This window comes from Neopelma chrysocephalum, unplaced genomic scaffold (assembly GCF_003984885.1).
Source record: "Neopelma chrysocephalum unplaced genomic scaffold, ASM398488v2 Primary Assembly neopelma1_26, whole genome shotgun sequence".
Classification (NCBI taxonomy): Eukaryota; Metazoa; Chordata; class Aves; order Passeriformes; family Pipridae; genus Neopelma; species Neopelma chrysocephalum.
Window position 1 is genome coordinate 12018469 of NW_020897695.1, and position 20551 is coordinate 12039019.

The window sequence follows — 20551 nt, forward strand, 5'->3', positions numbered from 1 at the left end:
GTTCTCAGCCTTTGATAATTGTCTATTATAAAAAAGGTATTTTTAATTGAAGAAGTAATTATGAATTTTCATAGCTTAATTTGGCTTGGAAGAGACTTTTTGAGGTCATGCACTCCTCCATGCTGCTCACAGAAGTTCTGTCTTTCCTGTCAGCAAAGGTTACTCAGGGCCTTGTCTGGTCAAATTCTCAAGATCCCCAAGAACAGGGACTCCATAATTCCTCTGGGTCCTTGTTCCAATGCTTAACAACTCTTAGGGTGGATTTTTTTCCTTCTACATGAATAAAATTTCTTTTCCTGCAACCTGGTGACATTGTATTTTCCCTTGCCTTCTCTCTGTCTTCACATTATGTAATGGAAAAGAGCCAACAGATCTCCCCTAAGCCTTTTTTTTCCCAGGGACTAAAGATATCCCAACCAATCTAGTCTCCTCATACGTCATGTACACCAACTCCCTGTAAGGCACTTGGAGCTGTATCCATTGTCAAATGGAAATATGTTGTTGCTTATACACATATGCCATTAAAGATCTGTATTACTAAAGTCAATGGATATGTCCAATGGAGGTCTGGGGATTGGCGGTCTGTGCATCTCTCTCCTTCTGGGAACTCCAGATGCTTGGAAAAAACAGACTGCTCTGGATACAACATCATGCTTGGGACCTTGAATCTTTAATTTCAATCAATCAACTATTATGCGGTCTGAGCAAATGCAGAACAGAGAGAAAGAAGTTTGTGAAGTGAAAAAGGAGAAACTAATTGCTTTTGGAAACCACAGCCTATTTGGGGAGCAGTGTCACATTGAGCAGTGACAGAACTACAATTACTGTATAGTGTCAGAGGTGCCTTTATGCAGGATGGCACCACTAACCCTAATTTCAAGTTACAATTAAATAGATACGGTCTTGCTGCTCTGGTTAAGTACATATTAAGTTCCATCCAGTGGGAATGGCAGAGCAACAGCTTCTCTCACAAGCAGCTTAGCTGCATTAGGCCCTTCCCTACCTATATTTCCAGCAGGTTAACACAAAACTGACCCTCACTGCTGTAGCCTGTTGGAGCTCCCACCTTCTGTGCAGCCATGGGAGCCTGTATCAGTCAATTATCTGCTAGCAGGGAAAATCCTCACTGGTAAGGGTTAAGGCAGGTAACCAAATTAATCCTTTCCATCACTAATGCAAACTGTCTTAAACAAAACAAGCAAACTTAAAATCCATACATTTAAGAAAGCATCCTACTCAAATCAATGATAATTTTGCTTTTGCAAGAATCAGACTCATGTGCAATGCATCGGCAAAACACAGTATGTACTTCTTACTGCCAGAAATATTTTCACTGAGAGTCAGGATACCTTCACTTATATATAGTTTCCAAATATTGAGTTTATTGAAATCATAAATAAAATTCTATTTTATCTTCTCCTTATGGAGAATGCCCTTGCTCATCCAGTGAAGCAAGAAAGCAAGAAGAACAAAGGAAAGTGCAGGGAGTGGAGTACTCTCTCCATATTCAGGAACCGCTGAGGTAACAGAACCAAAATATTTTTGGGTTTGTTGAGTTTGTTTCATACCTCCAAACAATGCTGCTTTATAAGGTCAAGTTCTGTTTCTTGATGGCGGTATCATTCCAGCCACCATAATTAGCTCTTAATCTCCTAAACCTTAGTGTGCTCTTTATCCGTGTGCCATCCATCTATAGGCATGTAGGGGACTTGGGTTCATTTAAACTGCACAGTTCAGAGTCTACACCCTGGCTCTCCCATATCATTGCTGATTCAGCTGAATCAGCACCAACAGCTCAAAATCTTGGTACCTACTTTGTCCACACAGGAGTGAAATGCAGCCAGTCCTAAGCAGTGATAGCTCCTAAGCCCAGTGTGCTCTGGTGGAAGTCAGTCTCAGAATTCGACCCGATATTAGCAGAATACTCCTCCAAGCCCCTCAGCCATCTTGTCTAAAATACCATATTTGCTTCTAGAGGTTTTCCAGAGCTTTGCTGTTTCCTTTATGCTGTCTGCTTCCAGCTTTATACCTACTGACAATTATTTGTCCACCTATTCAAAACAGAATGCAAACAAATGCAAAAAGTGCTTCCAAAGCTTTCTCCCCACAGTCAAAGAAGGTCTCTGATGATGAACAGCAGCCTGTTGTTCACTCTAGCTACAACGGTATGTTAATCCACTGAGGGTGACCAGGGAAACTGGGAGTTTTCTACTCTCATAAAAAACCTCAAGTGCCTAGAGGAAGCAAAACCCTCTCCAGTCATTTTATAACATCAATTAACTCTTTAAAAATTCTAAAGAAAATATGTAGCACATGTAACAATAATGTCAGACAGATGGAAAGAATGTATTCTATGGACACATACTCCAAGACCATGATGAAATATTTTCAGAATCTACTATCCACAGGAGACCACATTTTTTTTCTGTTATTCCTTGTTTGTTTCTTTTTTTGTTTTGACTTTTTTTTAATAGATCCCAGTTACTTAGAAGGTTTGGTAAAGACGTGCTCTAGTCAATGAGTACCAAAGTGTTGCCAGCACTAAATGGTTGATGACAGTGTATGATTTTTTCATCACAATTAAAACTAAAGGATTCTATATTTATTTGCAAACTTTGTATAGAAATGGTGGCATCCAGTGAAACGTGAAAAAAAACCCCACCCAAACCAGTCAACATTCAAATTGTATTTTCAGAATCACTCTCAAAGAACTGCATCTAGCATTATATTTAACTTTTGATGTCAGAAGTCTGTTTCAGCCCTGAAATATTTATCTTGGCCTACATTTCAGCAATATGGAACAGAACGTAAATACGATCTTTAAGGATCCTTAATATATGTTAAGCAGCAATTTAGTTATTTGAGTTGATTGAGGTGGCTACCTCTGTTACATTCCACCAAGTAGTGAAAAGATTTTTCCCAACAAAGGCTTTACTTTTGCTGGGATGACTGACATTGCCTTTCCCAAGCTAGTAAAATTGATAAAAATCTCCATCCAGCTTATCAGAGTTTATGAAGAAGTTATTAAATAAGTTTTATCAGAATAAAAATAAAGGAAAGCAACACACATGGAGCAGATAATGCATTTTTTTCTAGTGCAGTTTCCAAAAAGGAAAAATCTTGAACTTTTTTTATTGCTAAGAAATGAGAAAATATAGAAAATTATAAGGAAGTGTTGGTCAGCTATGGACCTAGTTGGAAACAGCATATTTTCCACTGAAGAAATTGATGTGTATGTAAACAGGCAATGATTCAATAATTAATGTCAATAATTAAATATTTCTGAAAGTAGTTTGTCACTACATAATTAAAGGGAGGAACAATTAATTCTAATTGATTATTTTTAAATGAAAAGTAGAATTGCACACTGACTTTTTGAAAATACGTAAGAAAAAATCCATTGCAGTGAATATTTGCATCTGATGACCCTGAGATTACTTTTGGAAGACACCCAGTTGTCTACAGATCAATGGAAAACAAACATTTGTTTTCAGTAGATGTTCCTGGCACTGTACTGCATGATTCAGCAAAGCATGCCAAGAAAATTCAGCTTGAAGGTTGCTTCCAAACTATGTAAGGCATCCCATTGCATTTCACAAGTCATGTGCCCACAACATGTGAAGTCCTATAACCTGTATTTCTGGGGACATTAAAATGCTTTTGAACTATTGAAAAAGTATACATTAGATTAATCACCAAAACTTAAGGTCACTTCGTCATTTTTCTGCATGGAGGATGAAAAAGTGAGGATGATGGAAACATGTACAGTGACTATGTATAAAATGTATTTCCTCAAGAGTCTTGAAAATGGGATGCTTTGATCTTATGGCTGCCTAAGCTGAAGTTCATGCAACTAATAAAGTCACAAGCATTGTGGCAAGAATTGATGATAAACTGCTTGCTCACAAGTTTTATTTAAAATCATTCATTTACCAAAGCCATGTAGAAAAAAAAAACAAACAAAGGAACTTAGTTTTCCAGTACACTTCAAGTATAAAACCAGCATAGCCTATTTCAGTTGCTGTGAAAGAAATGTCCTTTCAGAGAATCATATGCCTTACGGGAGGGTTAAAATCTGAAGAGGGGAAACAGTCTGCTTGTAGAAGGAGCTCGGCGCTGGGAGATAGTGTGCTGGGAGTGTTAGGAACCCCATGCCCCACATACCCCCCACACCCTGCCTCAGGAAGCACTCTCTTGTTTCAGTTTCAAACTCGCTTTCTCCCAGTCTTTTATATTCCATGGCCTTTATTAATCCCTACCTACATCTTTCACAGAATCACAGATGCATTTACACTGGAAAAGACCTCTGAGATCATCGAGTCCAATCTTTGACCAAACACCACGATGTCAACTAGACCACGGCAATAAGTGTCACATTCAGTCTTTTCTTAAACATTTCTGGGGATAGTGACTCCACCACCTTCCTGGACAGTCCATTCCAGTGTCTAATCACCCTTTCTGCGAAGAAATTCTTCTAGATGTACAACCTGAACCCCTCCTGCTGCAGCTTGAGAGGATGTCGTCTTGTCCCTTGACCTTAGGGATGAGGATTTTCCTTCTGCCAGCTGGTGAGGGAAGAAGGGGGAAATCCGCTGCTAGATTTATTGAGTCTGACTTTCACATTTGCTTCAGTTGTCCATGCAAAGAGCTTGATGAACTAATAAGCAAACCAGGAAAGAAAAAGAAAGAAAAAAAGAAAAAAAAAGAGAAAGAAAAAAGAAACCCCATCCATATTGAATAGTCCTAAAAGCAAGCAAGTTAGTATTATATTAAAAAGTTATTGTATTAAAACAAACAAACAAAAGTTATCATATGAAAAAATCTTTTCGGTGGTGCCTAGCAAAAGGATGAGGTGAAATGGCCTTAAACTAAAACACAGGAAGTTCACCTCAACATGAGGAAGAAATTCTTTCCACTGAGGGTGGCAGAACACCGGAACAGGCTGCCCAGGGAGGTCGTGGAGTCTCCCTCTCTGGAAACATCCAAAACCCATCTGGATGCGTTCCTGTGTCACCTACCCGAGGTGACCCTGCCTTGGCAGGGGGGTTGGATTGGGTGATCTCCAGAGGTGCCTTTCATCCCTAACATTCATGTAATTCTGTAAAAAGCGACCTTGCCTGAGGGTACCAGAAACATACCTCCTGAGAGGAAACCACCCCAACCCTGCAGCTGTAGCCGAAAGCAGCGATTTTTCCCCCCCACAGCCACTTAAACCCCTTCTCTTTTCACCACGGACCTTTCCCCCCACGGCCTCCGGGAGTCCCGGGCGGAGCTCCAGCCACCGCCTCGGGGGTGGGGAGGCCCGTCCAGCGGCCTCACGGGAGTTGTAGTCGGGCGGGGAGCGGCGGAGCCTCACCCCGGGCCGCCTCTCCGCGACATGGCGGCGGCGGCCGCCGCGCAGGTACCGAGCGACACCTCCCGCACACCCGCCGGGGGAGCGCGGCGGGGCCGGGGGGGAAGAGGCAGCGGCTGCCAGAGGGAGCGGGGGCGGGGGGGAAGTAACTTCGGCGGCTTCCACTTGTTGCTGCTCGGAGCTGGGTTTCGAGGGGTGGAGTCCCGGCGGGGAGAGAGGTGCCGGCGGCCTTTGGGGTGACGGGGTCGGCCTTGTGGCGGGGTGAGCACGGGCAGGGCAGGGCAGGGCAGGGCAGGGCAGGGGCACATCGGCCCGGGGTGGGCTGGTTGGTGGCCTGCGATACCCCCCGAACGGAGATTCCCCGGCCCTCAGGGGCACCGCCGAGGCGGACATCGGCCACCAGCCAGAGCCAGTCCCCTTAAGTGTCATCGTGTCCACCTGGTGAGGGATGACTTTATACCGACATGAACACCGTCCTCTGTTTTCTCCCCTCCTGCGGCTGTAGGAGGAGCGGAGTCACCCTGCTGGAAACCAAACACCCTCCCGTGTCCGTGCCCTCACCCCGCTATAAAGTGCTGACAGGCAAATATTTGCCGCTTGCCCCTAATCCCACTTTGCCCTTGTGTCGGCAAATCTCTGGCGGATGGAGAGGGAGAGAGTTTTGCTGGCACACGGGGCGGCTGGATCTGTCTCCAGAGCAGATGCCGGGTTTGCAGCCTCCTCCTCCGGCTTATGTTGATCCTGGTAATCCAGAGTGAGCAAGGAAAAGGGAAAAAAGAAAGGTTTTAGTGAACTGGTTGTCCGCCGCCTTTGTACTCTGGATTCTCCTCGGGTAGAGGTCCTGCGGTCGTGAGTTGGACTGTGGAGGGGCCGTGCCGTGTTTTGGAAGCTGGTGAATTCCTTGCTGCTGCAGCTGCCTGCCTCTTCAGGAGCTCAGGACCCGGGTGTTTTCTGCCTGGGTCATCGCACCCACCCTCCTGCTGATGTTTGCAAGGTTTGTTTCGCATACAGAGTTAGTCGGCTGCAGGTGTCACAATCCTGGTTCTGCTTCTCACTTGAAACCAAGTTTAAAGTTTTAAGTTTCAAGTTTAAACAGAGGGAGCAGTACCAGGCCTTTGCCTCTTTAATGCTGAAGATCGAAAGTGGATGTTTGATGTTATCCAGCTCAGACTTCATGCACACACAAGGCAAGCTAGGATGAAACTTTGAGGGTAAAACATGTTCTCTGTCTTGTCCGGAACAAGGCAACATGTTCTTTCGTGATGTTTTTCTTATTTTCAGTTCTGACACTGTGTTTCAGAACATGCAGCAGAGGAGATAGACTGCCTTGCAATAGTGTGTTTTATGTTTTCCAGATTTTATTGTGTACAAGGCAGTTTCCTGAAGTCTTTAAATGACCCTTGTGGGAGTGCTTGAATTTAAAAAATTTTCTAGATGATCCAAATAGTGTCTGCAAACATTCACATTCAGAAGACTGCACTGCAGTTAAAAAGTTGTATCTAAGATGCTTTGGTGCAAAACAAGTGATAGTCTATTTTGCTCTGCTTGTTGTAGTATATATATCTGTAGTATATATATTTGACAGCATTTGTTGTAAACATGGTTTCACTACTTCTTCTGAAGAGCCTGTTAGTTGGTTATGGAGTCTGATTTTCACGTATAAAAGAGTCTCTTATGTACACCATCTGATAACAGTGAGTGTATTGTATTTGCAGTCCCTCTCTCCACTGCTAGAGGGTTACATAAAAGGAATAGGAATTTGTCCTAATGTCCTGGAGGCCAGGATCCTCTAAGACTTGTTCTGTGAGTGATCCAGATCTAAACAAACAACTAGGGAGAGAAAACTCTTCAAGATGTAAAGAAAACTATGTAAAATTGTGGAAATTATGCGATGCACTCAAAGAAAAGTAGTGCTGATTTTTTATTTATCTCACATTGTTATTTGTTTTTCTTAGGTGATTACATTTAAAAATTAACAATTGCCTATTTGTCATATAAACCCTGAACTCTTCTAGTATTCTTTATATGTTGTTGAGATTATTAAACTGAAGGGAACTGTAAGAGCCCTGAGTGCTTTCATTGTTACATATTACTGGGTTTGTTTATTTATATGTATTACTATGTTTTTATGTGTTTGGTTTTGCCAAAGCAAGGAAACTTTTTAGCAGCTTGTATCCAGTCTAGTTCATATTTTCATGTAGTAATTCCTGTTTGTCTAGGGAGTGGTGGCTGTTTGTGTCCAAAAATTCTGTAGTAGTACTAATTTAAAGTACTTTGCCCAAATGTATTCTGAAGATGATTTTACATTTGTAACACTGGTAGAAGGAGCAGAGCCTTTTAGCAGAGTGCCTGGATCTCAGTGCTTGGTACAGTGCTGGGAAACTTGCTGCACAGGGCCTTGACTTGTATACCCTTCCCTGTGATTTAATATTTTTGTCCATCAGAGTATTCTGTGTTTGTTCATGGTATAGTGATCGCAGCAAAGATATTTATAAACAGTTAACCCCTGAATGTGCCCACCATGACATTTAATTTCCTGCTGGGAAGAAGGATGAGAACAGGAAAACTCTTGCTACTGCTACAAGCCAATTTAGGTTTTGAAAGTGAACTGGTTGGATCAGGGTATCCCTGAATAACTGGGCTCATCCCAAGCCTGCGTCATCTGTGAGCCTGTCTGTTCCCAGCCGGCCCAGCAGTGGCAGTCTCATACAGGCCTCTCTTCCAAACTTTGGGGCTTGAAACTCTGAAATTTCCCCTTCCCTACAAAATGGTGACCTACACTAGAAAACCCACAAGAAATGAGGGAGAGGAAATACTCTGTTCTTCCTGCTACAGAAGAAGGAAAACAAGAGTTCTTTCTGTTGGCTCTGGGGCAGCATGAATCACTTGGTGGCCTGTCAGTTTGGGTTGTCTCAGCGTGCTTTTCGCTTGCCTTGCCCTCTATTTGGTCTACATGTGTGTGGCCAAAACCTGTAATTTTCAGTGTTGCAGGTTGCTAGTTCACTGAGAAGTACATACAGGCCAGTTGTTGTCCTAGGGAGCTGCCACTGCTGTTGGACATGTGCAGTGCTACTGGTGGGCAAGTCTCAACACTCACTTGCCAAACTTCCCAAAACCATTAGGTGGAGAAAGCCTTTTCAAGTACTTTTGAAACTTTATCTTGGAAAGCCTGTGTGGAATGGTAGATACAGAGGTAAAAAATCCTGCTAAGGAAAGGTCCCATTCAGAGCCAGGATGTAATGGTTGTTGCTTTTAACCTATCCCGAAGTCTTGGAGGTGGCTGAAATGCTTTAGTCAGGCTGAGCTTGCTGAGGAAGTTAACAAAGCTCAGAGACCAACTTTGGAGACCTGAGGAACATGAGAGTTTTTGAAATCTCCAAGCTTGGACCATGAGCAAGTTGGGTGTCATGAATCACCAACACTCCTTTACAGCTGGAAGTCCTCCGCTTCTGTAGGTGTTCTGTAGGTTTCTATTTCTGTAGGTGTCTACAGGGTGCTCCTCAGAGTAGCACCTGAGCAGCCGGTGTGTGGCTTGAAGAACGTGTAAATAGTTGTGCGAGTTATGGAGAGGAAGAGCAGGTTTTGTAGCAGGGAGGGTACACGGGGACATGGGAAGAATAGTTTGGGAGTATGAGAGCACAAATGGGGAAAAACCTTTTAACTTCTGAATGAAATTTATCTTTTCAGCTCACCATACAGGCAGAGGGATACCTTCTCAAGGGGGAGTGAAATAGGATGGAAGCAGCTGAGAAGGAGCAAGTCTCTGGGAGAGTTACGGTTAGGTTAATTGGTAGATATTGGTGAACAAGGTAGAACTCCTGACATGGGGCGAGGTCTGGTGTGTTCTAAGGAAAAAGGGCAGACGAGTTTGTTAAAAGTGATACTAGTGCAATTCCTGTTATCGGAAAAGTGCTCTTCTCTTTGTAAACTGACTGCTTCCTCAAACAGGGAATTTCTCTCGTCATGAGATAGGGCTGAGACAGGGTTGTCTTTCTGAGATATGTACAAGCCTGTGATGTTGTTTGAAGAAAGTGATCGTTTGAGTTCATGTTGTTCAACAGGAGTCTCTGTCTCTCGTCTGATGCAAAGTCTGATCCCTCATCCTGTGTGGCAAAGTTCAGTGTAAGATTTTAAAGAGTTTTAAGCCAAGTCTTAGAGTGAAGGTGCAATTCAGTAGGTGCAGCATTAAAAAAATTGTTAGGGTTGCCAGCTTTGCCCACTTGAGGTTAAAAATTAACTCCGTCTCATGGAGTTCTTACTATACCACTTGTATAGTCATGTCTGTTGCCTAGTTTTGATCTTTTTCTAAGAACAGGTTGCAAATACAAGGAATAAGGCCGGCATGCAGGTCAGTTGTTCATAGAAAGGGAAGATTGCACAAAGAAATTTATAAAACTTTACTAATTCTTCTATGTCAGTCTCTCCTTCAGATTAAGGGGTACAAGCAGTGTTTTATGAATGTCGTTAGTTTGTGCACCTATGCTGTAAAATGCAAATATCCCTAGAGCACAAGAGCCTTCCCACAAAAACGGCTTTACTCTAAGGAGTCCTTAACTATAAAAATGCTTCTTCTCTGTGAGGCAATTGTGAAATACATGATTGTTTTTATGCACTTCATCTCGTTACTCCGTTCTGCTATGCCAAAATAAACTTCAAAACAAGGTTTGTGTGTATCAACATGTGGAAAATCCAGCATAGGTTTGCGGCATGGTCTCATGCTTGAGGTACTAGAAGAAATAAAAAACATTCCTCCAAAGCGGTTTTGTTTGTCATTGAAATGTGAAGGTTTGTTGGTGTTGAAAACGCAGGGGGAAGATTGATTTAGCAAGAAAATTTCACTTCTCAGAATGGAAACCCTAGCTGACATTCAGGCTGTGCCTGCCTTTTGTTTTTAATTGTCCTATGTAATATAGTCCAGTGTGTGTTTATATCAGTCACATTTCTTTGTATGCGGTGTTAAAGTACAAAGGTTTGAGTTGCCCAGTAAAAGCATGTGTGTGGTCATGACAGAAGAGTCACTCTGTCCTTTTTACAGCTCACTTCAGACCCTTACTTACAGCAAACAGTTCTTCAGCTTCATGGATATGCAGCTTTATGTACCTGCATGGTACAAAATGGGAAAAGCTAGCAGCACAGTTGCCAAGAATTCCACTGGGGCTCTGTTTCCTGTAACAACAAAGTACCAAGTAGTTTTTCCAGACAATTACTGGAATGAAATTATTTAGCTAAATCAGTGGTATTGCGGTCCTGAGAGTTAGGGATTTTCTTTTCCCAGTTCTTTCTTCATCTTTGCTGTGAGGTTTGTATTCAGTGTTCTTTTGTTAGTGTGTCTTGTAGCCAACTGTATGACCAGATAGGTTGGGGTTTTTTTCCACAAAGTGCTTTGCTGTTATCAGTCAGTGTCTGCTTTTATAGGACAAATCATGTTCACACCACACAAGGGAATAACACAGTTAGGGTTGTTGTGACTCACAAACATAAGTTTTATCTCACTATCCTCACTTGTCTGTTTTGTTTCATACAGAATGTTAGAACAGGCATAGGACTGCAGGCACCGAATATTTAAAGGTCTTATGATACCGTTGAGGGCATGTGATGAAGTGTCCTTGTTTATAATGGCTAGACCAGAGTAGTTATGTTAACAGGAAATATTTCTGTAAGCAGTACAAAGTAGTGGATCTTGATTTCCAATGAGCAGTTCTTTTAAGTCTGATTTACTACTTAGTTGAATTACAGCAAGTCTGCAGCGTGAGTTCTGCTCTTAGAGTACGCTGAAAATGCACGAGTGGGGAGTGGTTTCTCTGCTATCAGGCTATAACAGAGGTCTCACTGCAGCCTTTTTATCAATGAAGGGACACTCTGCTCATGGACTTCCTCCCAAATTACTCTTCTGATTGCACATGGGGGATTGTAATATTTTGAAGACAACTACCTTCTGTCGAAGTTGGCCAAAATTGACCAATGAAGTGAAAAAAAACGTACCTGCTGGAGATACAGACATGATGTAGAAAATTTTATACAATCAGATCAAAAGTAGGTCATTGTAGCTACTTCACTAACCAATTTAATTACAGTCATTAAACTTTGTTTCCTGTTTTATATGTCTCACTCCCCTTCAGGTAAATCTTTTCTTTTCCTGGACGTGGGCTATTTCCTTTCTGCTTCTTTCTTTAATCTCCAGGATATCCTCCTCTGTAAAGAAGATTGTCACCCCCACACTAGTACTTATGCCAGCAGGAGAGGCAGGAACCACCTTCAGAGATCAGCAGGCACAGCCCAAGAGTGTGAGGAGGGACTGATGACATGTCTTGCCTCCTCTGTGCCGCGTCCTTAGTGTAGCTGCACTGATGTCATGGCAGCTCTGCAGTTCTTGTGCAAGTTAATGCCATCAGCCTTAGTCCAGTGCTGTTATGTTGTTATGTAAGAGGTAACGATGCATCATCTGAAAAGCTTTTGACCCGCAGCAGGTCATTTGTGCCTGATGAATGTATCATGCTGTTTTCGCATAGCAGATATTTACAGGCGTGCATAATAGGATAGGAAATGCTGGAGGAACAGGGTTGTGCTCCAAAGAATTCTGTGATCAGGAAGGACTAGATCAGGTGTTTACGGAAGTTCTTCTGATTTTGAAACATTGAGAAAACAGCTAAGGTACGTTACCAGCTTTCTTTGCCACTGGAAGTGGGAGCTCTGCACCTTTCTGAGGGATGGACTGTGTTTTCTAAGAACACCTCTGGAAGGACCGTGGAGGGGAGAAGTACCTTTCTCCCCATTTTGCAGAGGAGAAGGCAAGTAAAAAAGTTTCAGCACATTTGCCTTATGTAATAGCCCAGGTCAAAAGATCCCTTTCACCTCTGGGAAGAGAAGGGGTTAAATGCATGTCTCAGGGTTGGGAGCTGATGCAAGGAGGGGGGAACTGTGAGACCTTGCTCCAGGTATTGAGAAAAGGAGTGACAGGGAATAGACAGAGGAGCGGGCTGTGCAGCTACATCCCTCCAGCTGACTTGTGGTCTCTGTTCAGGATTTTCACATTCTGCTTAGGAGATCCCAATGGGAATAAAGATGCATGTATTGGGCAGATTTGACGCAAGAGAATCAACCCAATGGGAACACACAGCCTTCCCCTGCGCTGTGCCACTGAGCTGTTGTGCACACAGTCATTTATCTGTGACTTCTGGACAAACACACTTACTTAAGCAGTGCTAGCGGTGCTGGGGAAACTCTAAACTCTAAAATGCCTCCAGTGAATATCTGACTGGGCACCCTGCTGGGAATTAGCACTTGGCAAGGTCCCGTGCATCCTCCTCCCTGCTGGTTATTGCAAAATAAGGGCTCAATTCCCAATTGCCTTCTCTTCCAGGCTCTCTGTACATGCCTGCTGTTGGCCTGGTCATTGCTTTCCTGTCATGCCTCTTTTTGCCTCTGAAGTCTTGAATGGGAGGTTGTTCTGGCCTTTGGGAAGGACAGGCAAGATCCCCTTGTTTGGTCCTTGCTCTTTTCCCTCTTTGTGTGAGGAAGAGCATTTGGTTTGGTCACACTTTTTAGCTTGCATTGCCCACATGGCACAATCTTCACACTTAATCTCCTTTCTGTAGCAGTTGCCAAACTGAACAGCTATGGCTGATGTTACTGTGTGTGCTTAGAAAAGGAAACATTGACTCAGATTGTTATTCTTGCTTTTTTTCATTGGTACCCAAACTCAGCAAGTTGCCAGGAAGTGTGGTACTTTGTATGTTCACTCAGTAGAATCACGATAGGAGTCTTGAGTATGTAATATTGTTGATTTAGGGTAAAAAATTGTTTGACACCACAGAAGGTTGTCTGGCCTTCTCTCCCCGAAGCAACCCAGTTGTGGTGGCCAAGGCCCTTCACCAGACAGCACATGGCCCATGTGACACTTGAGTCATAACAAAACAACTGCCATCAAAATATGGAAATGGAAACTAGCACGTAACAAAAGGCTAGTATTCAGAAAAACACACTGGTAAGCCTAGTTTCAGCCTTCTCTTTATACTTTATCATGTTTCTGTCTCTGTGGCTTTGTTAAGGTTTGCTTTGTTTCAAATGGAAAAGAATAGGGGATCGCATCAGGACCATTTCCTATCAATACCTTGATACATAGGGAAGGATGGTCCATTTGATTAATTCAGACACCTACATCAGCCATGCCAATTTAGTTCTTTTGGAAGTGAAAGAAAGGAAGGAGAAAGGAGATGTAATAATTTGACCTAGTCACATTAGATTTCAAAAATTTGTAAGATGTTTATTAAAACTTAATTTCATTGTGGTTAATCTTGAATTATAACAAAAGCACTGAAGTGTAACAGCAAATTTTCTAAAGATTCAGTACTTTGGGTGTTGTGCTTGCTTGAAGATTTGGCTGTACCACTGCAGATGGAATTCTGAACAACCTTTGAACAGGAAGCTTAGTAAGTTCCCTATGCGATTTCTGTGTGGCTTTTTTTTTTTAATGATTGTTCCCAGATTAGTGTTTGAAAGTTTGGATCCCCACGCATGGTTATTTTAGTAAAGTGGTTTAGGCTTTTAATTAATTTTACTTACAGAAGGATTTTCTATGAGTGCTGGGTATAACTCGTCGTTGTCCTAAGCAAGGGAGGTGGTGCAAGGTATGTTTATCCGGCCAGGGATGTTGTAACAGAGCTTAAAATAAAGTGGTGTCCTCTTACATGTGTTGGGAACAGTGGGTTCTGAGAAAGGGATGAGAGGTGTTTCTCGTGCTAAAACCAAGCTCCAGTACTACATCTTTTAGTAGCTCTTATGCATTAAAAGTACACTCCAGTGCCAGAGAATCAAGAATGCATCATTTTTTTGATTCCTTGGTCCCTGCCTACTCTATGTCTTGAAAGTCTCCCTGAAATGGAAAAGTTGTCATATCTTTTTACTCTGCAGCCTGTAGGGAAGATCTAGCAGAGGGCTTCGAGAGGGAAAATCACGTGTCATTGGAACCTCCATCAGGGTCACGAGATGGATTGCATGAAATGCCAGCCTGAGCTGGGCTGTACAACTGACTGTGTTGTGTCTACAGCAAGAGAAAATTGCTCTCTGAGGTTTGCTCAGTAGTTTTGAAAGATATAACTGAAGAAATAACTGAAATGGAAAGTGAAATCTAGAAGGAAATAAAAAAGGAGATTCCTGGAAAGGAGTTGGCCTTGGAATTCATCACTAAACAGGATCTAAAATGCCAAAGCACCTCTCTGATGCTCATTTGAGCTGATAAAAACTTTCATTTAATTTTTGATTTTTACAGTTGCAGGTGTTACAGAGAAAAATAAGCAGCGTCAACCCAATGGTCATCAAGGATATGAACTCTGCTGTTTTTATCTAGATGGATGAAAAAGTTAACAACCCAGAGGGGGAGTTCCTTTTGTTTTCAAGATGGCAGCAACGAGTGGTGAAAGCCAACTGCAGCGGATTATCAGAGACTTGCAAGGTACAGTACCATGCTGGCAGAGGCATTCTGTGGGCTGGACTGCATCCTCTGTGTTTTAGATAACACTGAGTAGGAGTTGTGTTTTCAGTTGTTACTCTTTCGTGCAGCCATTATAGCAACGTAATTCAAGGTGTGTGATGTGACTGATGTTTTTTTGTTGAGACAAATGCTGTACCTTTTGCAGGACCCTAAATTCCTGAATCCTACAAATTTAAACATACAAGATAAGAAATAAGAGATCTTTTTCATGCAAGATAAGAACTAGTTTTTAAATATAATTTTAAAAAAGGTGTCTGTGGAGTGTGCATTTTGAGCTAGGACTTTGTTGGCATGCCTAGAGCTATGCTGTTACAAGACTTCATATGAGATAAGAAGGCATGATTTTTAGACCCTTCCTTGATGGGAAGCTGATGTGGAGTTGCTGCTAATGTGGGAAGGGAAAAAAAACAGGAGGCCAAACCAAACTAGGAAGGGAGATCCAGAGGAAGAGTGCTGGCGAATTGAACCTGCTGTTCTTGCTGCAGTGGAACCCAACTTATCCTCCACTAGAAGCAGCTAACCTCATTTTCAACAGTTCTGTTGCAGGCAGAATTGGCAGCAGATTCTTAACAGTTTGCCTGCTCTCTGTCCTAATCAGCTGCTTATACAAAGATCCAGATATTTTTCCTTTAAATTTATATTAAATATAAAGTATTTGCACCAAAACTGGGAACCTAGATCTTCCCGCAGTATAAAAAAATGAGATCTATGTACCTGCTAACAAGAAGAGATTTTAATTTGCAAAGGTGATCAAGTCAGACTGGGAGCTGAGGCTCATTCAGTCACCTGAATTAAGTACAAAACCCAAGTGGAAAGCAAATTCAAAATCAGTAATTTCTGATGCTGAGAAGTACACCCGTTGGGGGTTACGGTGTCCAGGGGGACAACAGAGTTTGTTTTGACTTGAGTTTTACTCACCCACTATGGCTGTACATTTGAGGGAAGAGAAGTTGCTGTATGCTTTTTTTTATGTAAATTATTTTCCCCATTTGTGTTTGTAACCAGCACAAGCTGAACCTTCCTGAATAAAGCATGGAGAAGATAAATGTGCTGACCGAATGACTGTTCTCGTGTTACTGATCCCCTTTAGCAGATTACATGCTTTGTCCTTTCTAATCAGAATTCTGTTTGTTCTGTGGCAATACCTTAATGTGCACATGAAACAGCAAAAAGTTATTTCTCTTTCCTCTGCTGAGGTAGCAGTTAGCAATTGTCTGTTACCAGTTTTTGCTATGTGTCAGAAGTGCTAAGTGTCCTTTTAAGAAGAAGAAATAGTCCACACAGCAGATTGACATAGCTTGAGCTCTAGTTTTCTTACAGGTGGTCTTAAATTGCAAGCATATCAGTAGTTTTTTTGCCCTGTCATTAAGACATTTCAGCTAAAAGAAACTGAATACACATGCATAATGTCCATGAAGAAACCATTTATTTAGTTGTTTATGGATTCAGTACTATATATCATTTGCATTAGTTAACTATTTTGGTGTCTTGTTTCACAGATGCTGTGACTGAGTTAAGTAAAGAATTTAAAGAAGGAGGGGAACCGATCACAGATGATAGTGTCAACTTGCAAAAATTCTCCTACAAGCTTGAGTACCTTCTACAGGTAGAAAATTATATGTGTCGTTTGTAATCCACCAGCAAAGCTCAGCCTTGTTTTCTCTTACTACCTGTTCAATATGTGGGGTGTAACTCAAATAATCATAATTGTCCAACTGAGTCTCTTATTTTTTTTTTGTGTGTGTGTGGTAAGTGGACTGAAATGCATGCTGCTTATTGTACTTATTTCAAGTGAAAATAAATAAATGTAATCAAAAGGAAGAGCTGGCAGTTTGATTGAGGATGTAAGGCATTTCTTCATGGATCTGAAAGATCTGAGCTTGATTTTAGAGATATATCCTGCTAAGTTATCCTGGAAAAACTGTGGTAATGAGTTCTTGACAACATTTTGATGCAAAATAAATACTAGTGAGCTGTTCATGGTGCAAATATAATAGTGTGAGTAATTTACAGAATTTTTTGCAATTTCACTTCAGAAATTCTTTTTTATTGTATGGAAGGAAGGCTTAATGCAAAATGCTGATTTTTAATCTGGAATGCTATTTTTTTCCCATCCTCAAAATTTAAGTAAAAAAGGACATTGCTGGGCAAACTGAAATTCAGTTTGCATAGTGTCATGTCCATATATACTGTAATCATGTCACTGATTGCAACAAAGACATGTTAATCTAGCTTTAATCTAGGCAAGGGAGTTTTAATTGGGTTGCAGAGGCTTCAGCAGAAGCTGAAGAATCCTTCGGTATTTGAGTGGCCCAAGCTGCAACTGGTTGTTAGTTTATTGCTCTTGAACAGCTGCTGAATCTGTTGTAAATCTTTGTTTTGGCAGTTTTGAAAGGATGTCTGTATTTTAAAGAGACTCAGAACATTTTTATCTGTTACTGTCTGTAAAGTAGCTTTTGTAACTACTGGATTGCATCAGTACAATGCAATGTCTCCTTCCTTTGTGAATACACTGGCTAAAGCTAAGAGGAGTCATGAAAGCACATATTACTGGGAGAGGAACAGAATTCCAATAAGCTATATATAAATATATTTATATTTAAGTTTTGCTCATTGCATTTTGTTTTCCTCATTTAAGTTTGACCAGAAAGAAAAAAGCACATTGCTGGGCAACAGAAAAGATTACTGGGATTATTTCTGTGACTGTCTGGCAAAAATCAAAGGAGCTAATGATGGAATCCGCTTTGTCAAGTCTATCACAGAAGTAAGTATATCAGCTAAGTATTGTAATATGTGGTTTATGCTTTGGTAGGTCTTTTTAGAGAACATTAGAAACAAACCAAAAAACTCCACTGCTTTTAACATATAGCAAAAAAAATAGGGGATTTTTTTTGTTAATTCTCATGTAAAGTATAAAAATGCAAGGTTACCCTTTTTACTAGAGCATTAAATTATGTAGGATTAGATAGCTCGACTCCTGTTTTGAAGGCCACTTACAATAAGCGAACGGACCTGTTTGGTTGTGCCCTGCCTTTTCATAAACTTAGTGCCATTTTCTCTAAAAAGAAGTGAAAAATTAAGTCAAGGGTAGAGCCTGCCATCTTTAGCACAGCTTACAGCAGGACTTGGCTCTAAGAGTAAGATGAAAGGTTCACCGTATTTGGCATTTCTTAAGACCTTTTCAACTGGTCTGTAGAGTTGAGGAGGACTGACTGAGAGCAGCAATTTCATCTTCTGTCTCAACTTTGTTCCTCTGTGTGAAATAGCATGATGAAATGACTTGGAATGGTTGTCTTTATTACCTGGTTAAGCTGTTATGAACAGCACAAAAAGCCTTGTTTCTGTTATATACAGTAATAAAAGCTTAATCTTGTAAAAGCCATGTTATATCTTCAGCTCAATGAGTGGGTGAAATAAATACTATGAGAAGCTTTCTGTGTTGATCCTGTCTGAGTCCTTAGAATCGTTTGAAGATTTTCCTTGTGGGTAGAAGAGGCAGTGGTGTGGTGGTGCCGACCAGCATTGTCATGATGCTTGGTGCCATTATCTGTGAGCAGGGCTAACTTGTATTGGCAAGTTACTATTTACAGCAGATTTCCCTATTCTCTTAGCAATTCTTCCACAGCAGCTCTAGATAATGTTGTTTTGATCCATCTGAAAAAGAACCATGATACTGTAGCAGAGGCAGGCCCTGAGTTCTCTACCTTGCTTTCTTCTCCCTGCAACTTCAACAGTATTAAATTTTGCTGTTCCAAGGTGAACAATTCAAGGAAGGGCTCCAGTTTCTTTTACCACTGGGAAGGAAAAGAGGGGAGAGACATGGAAATTTGATTTGAATTTCCCATTACTTCCAGGAAGACTGGCAAAGTAAGGACAGTAACTGCTGCTGCAGGAAAGATCCTCTGACTATAGATAGTGACCCCTAAATTCTCGGTAGCAGTAGCCAATCTGATTTCTCTGCAAAGGTGATTGTGCTGTGGTCTTCAACAGTCTGTTGCCTGTGGTATCACCTGCGTATTACCACATGTAAAAACTGCTCTGCTTTTTCCTCCTTCAGTACCTCTGGCTGCTTGATTGTTAGCACAGTATCAGAAGTTATTGTTTGGAAGTAGAATACTTTCTATTTCAAATTATGTGCAACTATTGAATTTAGCTTGTGGAAGACTTCTTTTAACTTTATTAACTTGTGGTTTAGGAATATGAACACTTAAAAAAGAATCAATCAGCCATTTCAGATAACTGAGCTGGCAGACTTGGGTCCATGACACAAAAATATGTTTGTTATTTCCCTTCATTACAGGTAGAAATCATCAGCCAATCTTTGAACCTGGCTGGATAGAACACAAAGGTTTCCAAATGTCATTTATTTGATTGTGGAACAAGACTTTGACTTTCAAAGGTGGAAGTGAACAGAAAGGAAAGAGCCATGGCAGTTAATTTTAAGAATGATCAAACATTTAACAGCATAATACCTCCCCTTCTGATCTGCCTTTAGTACTTCTAATATTAGGGTGCATGATATGCTAGAGAGGTGGAGCAAGGAGGCAAATGGAATACCCTGGAAACTGTTATCTGTTAATAACAGAGGGCTTCATTCTTTATGGCAGTAGGTGAGCAGGGACTTCTGATCATTCTCCTTTTTCTTTCGAAAAGTGATTACACTGAATACACATCTTTCCAAATCTTGACAGCCATACATTGCACCTTAGCTACAGTGTTTGCTGTCTAAATGGAAACACCGCTAAAGCCAGACGCTACCTGCCTCCCTGATTGCTAGTAGGGCTCTAGCAGGTGGTGGCATGGTTTTGCTTCCTAGTCAAATAGTCTTTGGCTATTTGTAGCTGCATATACGTTTTCCTCTAGTCCTTATCATGTACATTTGTTCTGGTATCTCTATGCTTAAAAAAGGCATTGCAATTTAAATTGATAAGCCAATGGGAGTAAGGATAGGATTAATTCTGTGGCTTCCAGTGGGGTTTTTTTTGGACAGTTCTTAACGTATTCACCAAATATGCCTAGTTAAGAAAAACGCTTGTAAGCTTCTGTGCGCAGGGTGGGCATAGCATCTCCCTGAAGAAATCTTCAGACATCTCCAGAGTGAATGAAGGTGAAAACCTGTTGGTAAATTAAACTTGCTGTTTCTGGGGTACTTAGTGTTTGGGGATCATGTTTTTTGCATTTTGTGTCCTATAGAATTCAAAACAAAAAGCAGTAAAAACTGTTGCTTTCTTTGCTCCACATTTCATTTATGTTCCTTTTATAAAGAACATTTTTGTATGTAATGGGTTACTGAGCTAAATGAGGAACCTGTGTCTTACTTCAGAGCATAAGCCCAGTAACAGCAAAAACATGGAAGTTGAGTGTTTTAGGTATTGCTGTCACTTCACCACAGTGGAATATTGATCATCAGGAGAGAAAGCTTGTGTGGCTGTTGAGCCTTCTTTTACACTAACTTTTCAAGCAAAGTTTACGTTAATCTACCAACTTGTGCCTCAACCCCTCTAATATTTGTCTTATCTTCTATTTTAGATAATGAATTTATTTGCTTTGTTAGTTGGATGAGCAGTTTGGTGAGAAATTCTTTCCTCATGTTCCATTTCCTTTCCTAAATTGATTACTGATTTTGATGGAAAGAAAAAGTGAAACACTACTATTCAGAGTCTCACTATTTTGCAGGACAGAAAATGGTTCAGATGTAAAAGACAAAA

The 20551-nt window shown here is 41.2% G+C and overlaps 1 protein-coding gene across 6 annotated transcripts in view; it reads left to right on the top strand.

The window, feature by feature from the left end:
- Positions 1-5301: 5301 nt before the first annotated feature.
- FYCO1 (FYVE and coiled-coil domain containing 1) overlaps positions 5302-20551 on the top strand; it is a 46265-nt gene continuing 31015 nt past the window's right edge. The window contains exons 1-5 of one of the 6 annotated variants that reach the window (XM_027675565.1): positions 5952-6185; positions 7577-7578; positions 14622-14804; positions 16343-16449; positions 17482-17607. In XM_027675565.1, the coding sequence (XP_027531366.1) occupies positions 14750-14804; positions 16343-16449; positions 17482-17607 (288 nt within the window). In that variant the 5' untranslated portion in view covers positions 5952-6185; positions 7577-7578; positions 14622-14749. Of the gene's footprint in view, positions 5402-5951; positions 6348-7576; positions 7579-14621; positions 14805-16342; positions 16450-17481; positions 17608-20551 lie in introns of those variants that run through there. The other 5 variants (XM_027675564.1, XM_027675563.1, XM_027675567.1 and 2 more) reach the window with 5 other exon arrangements.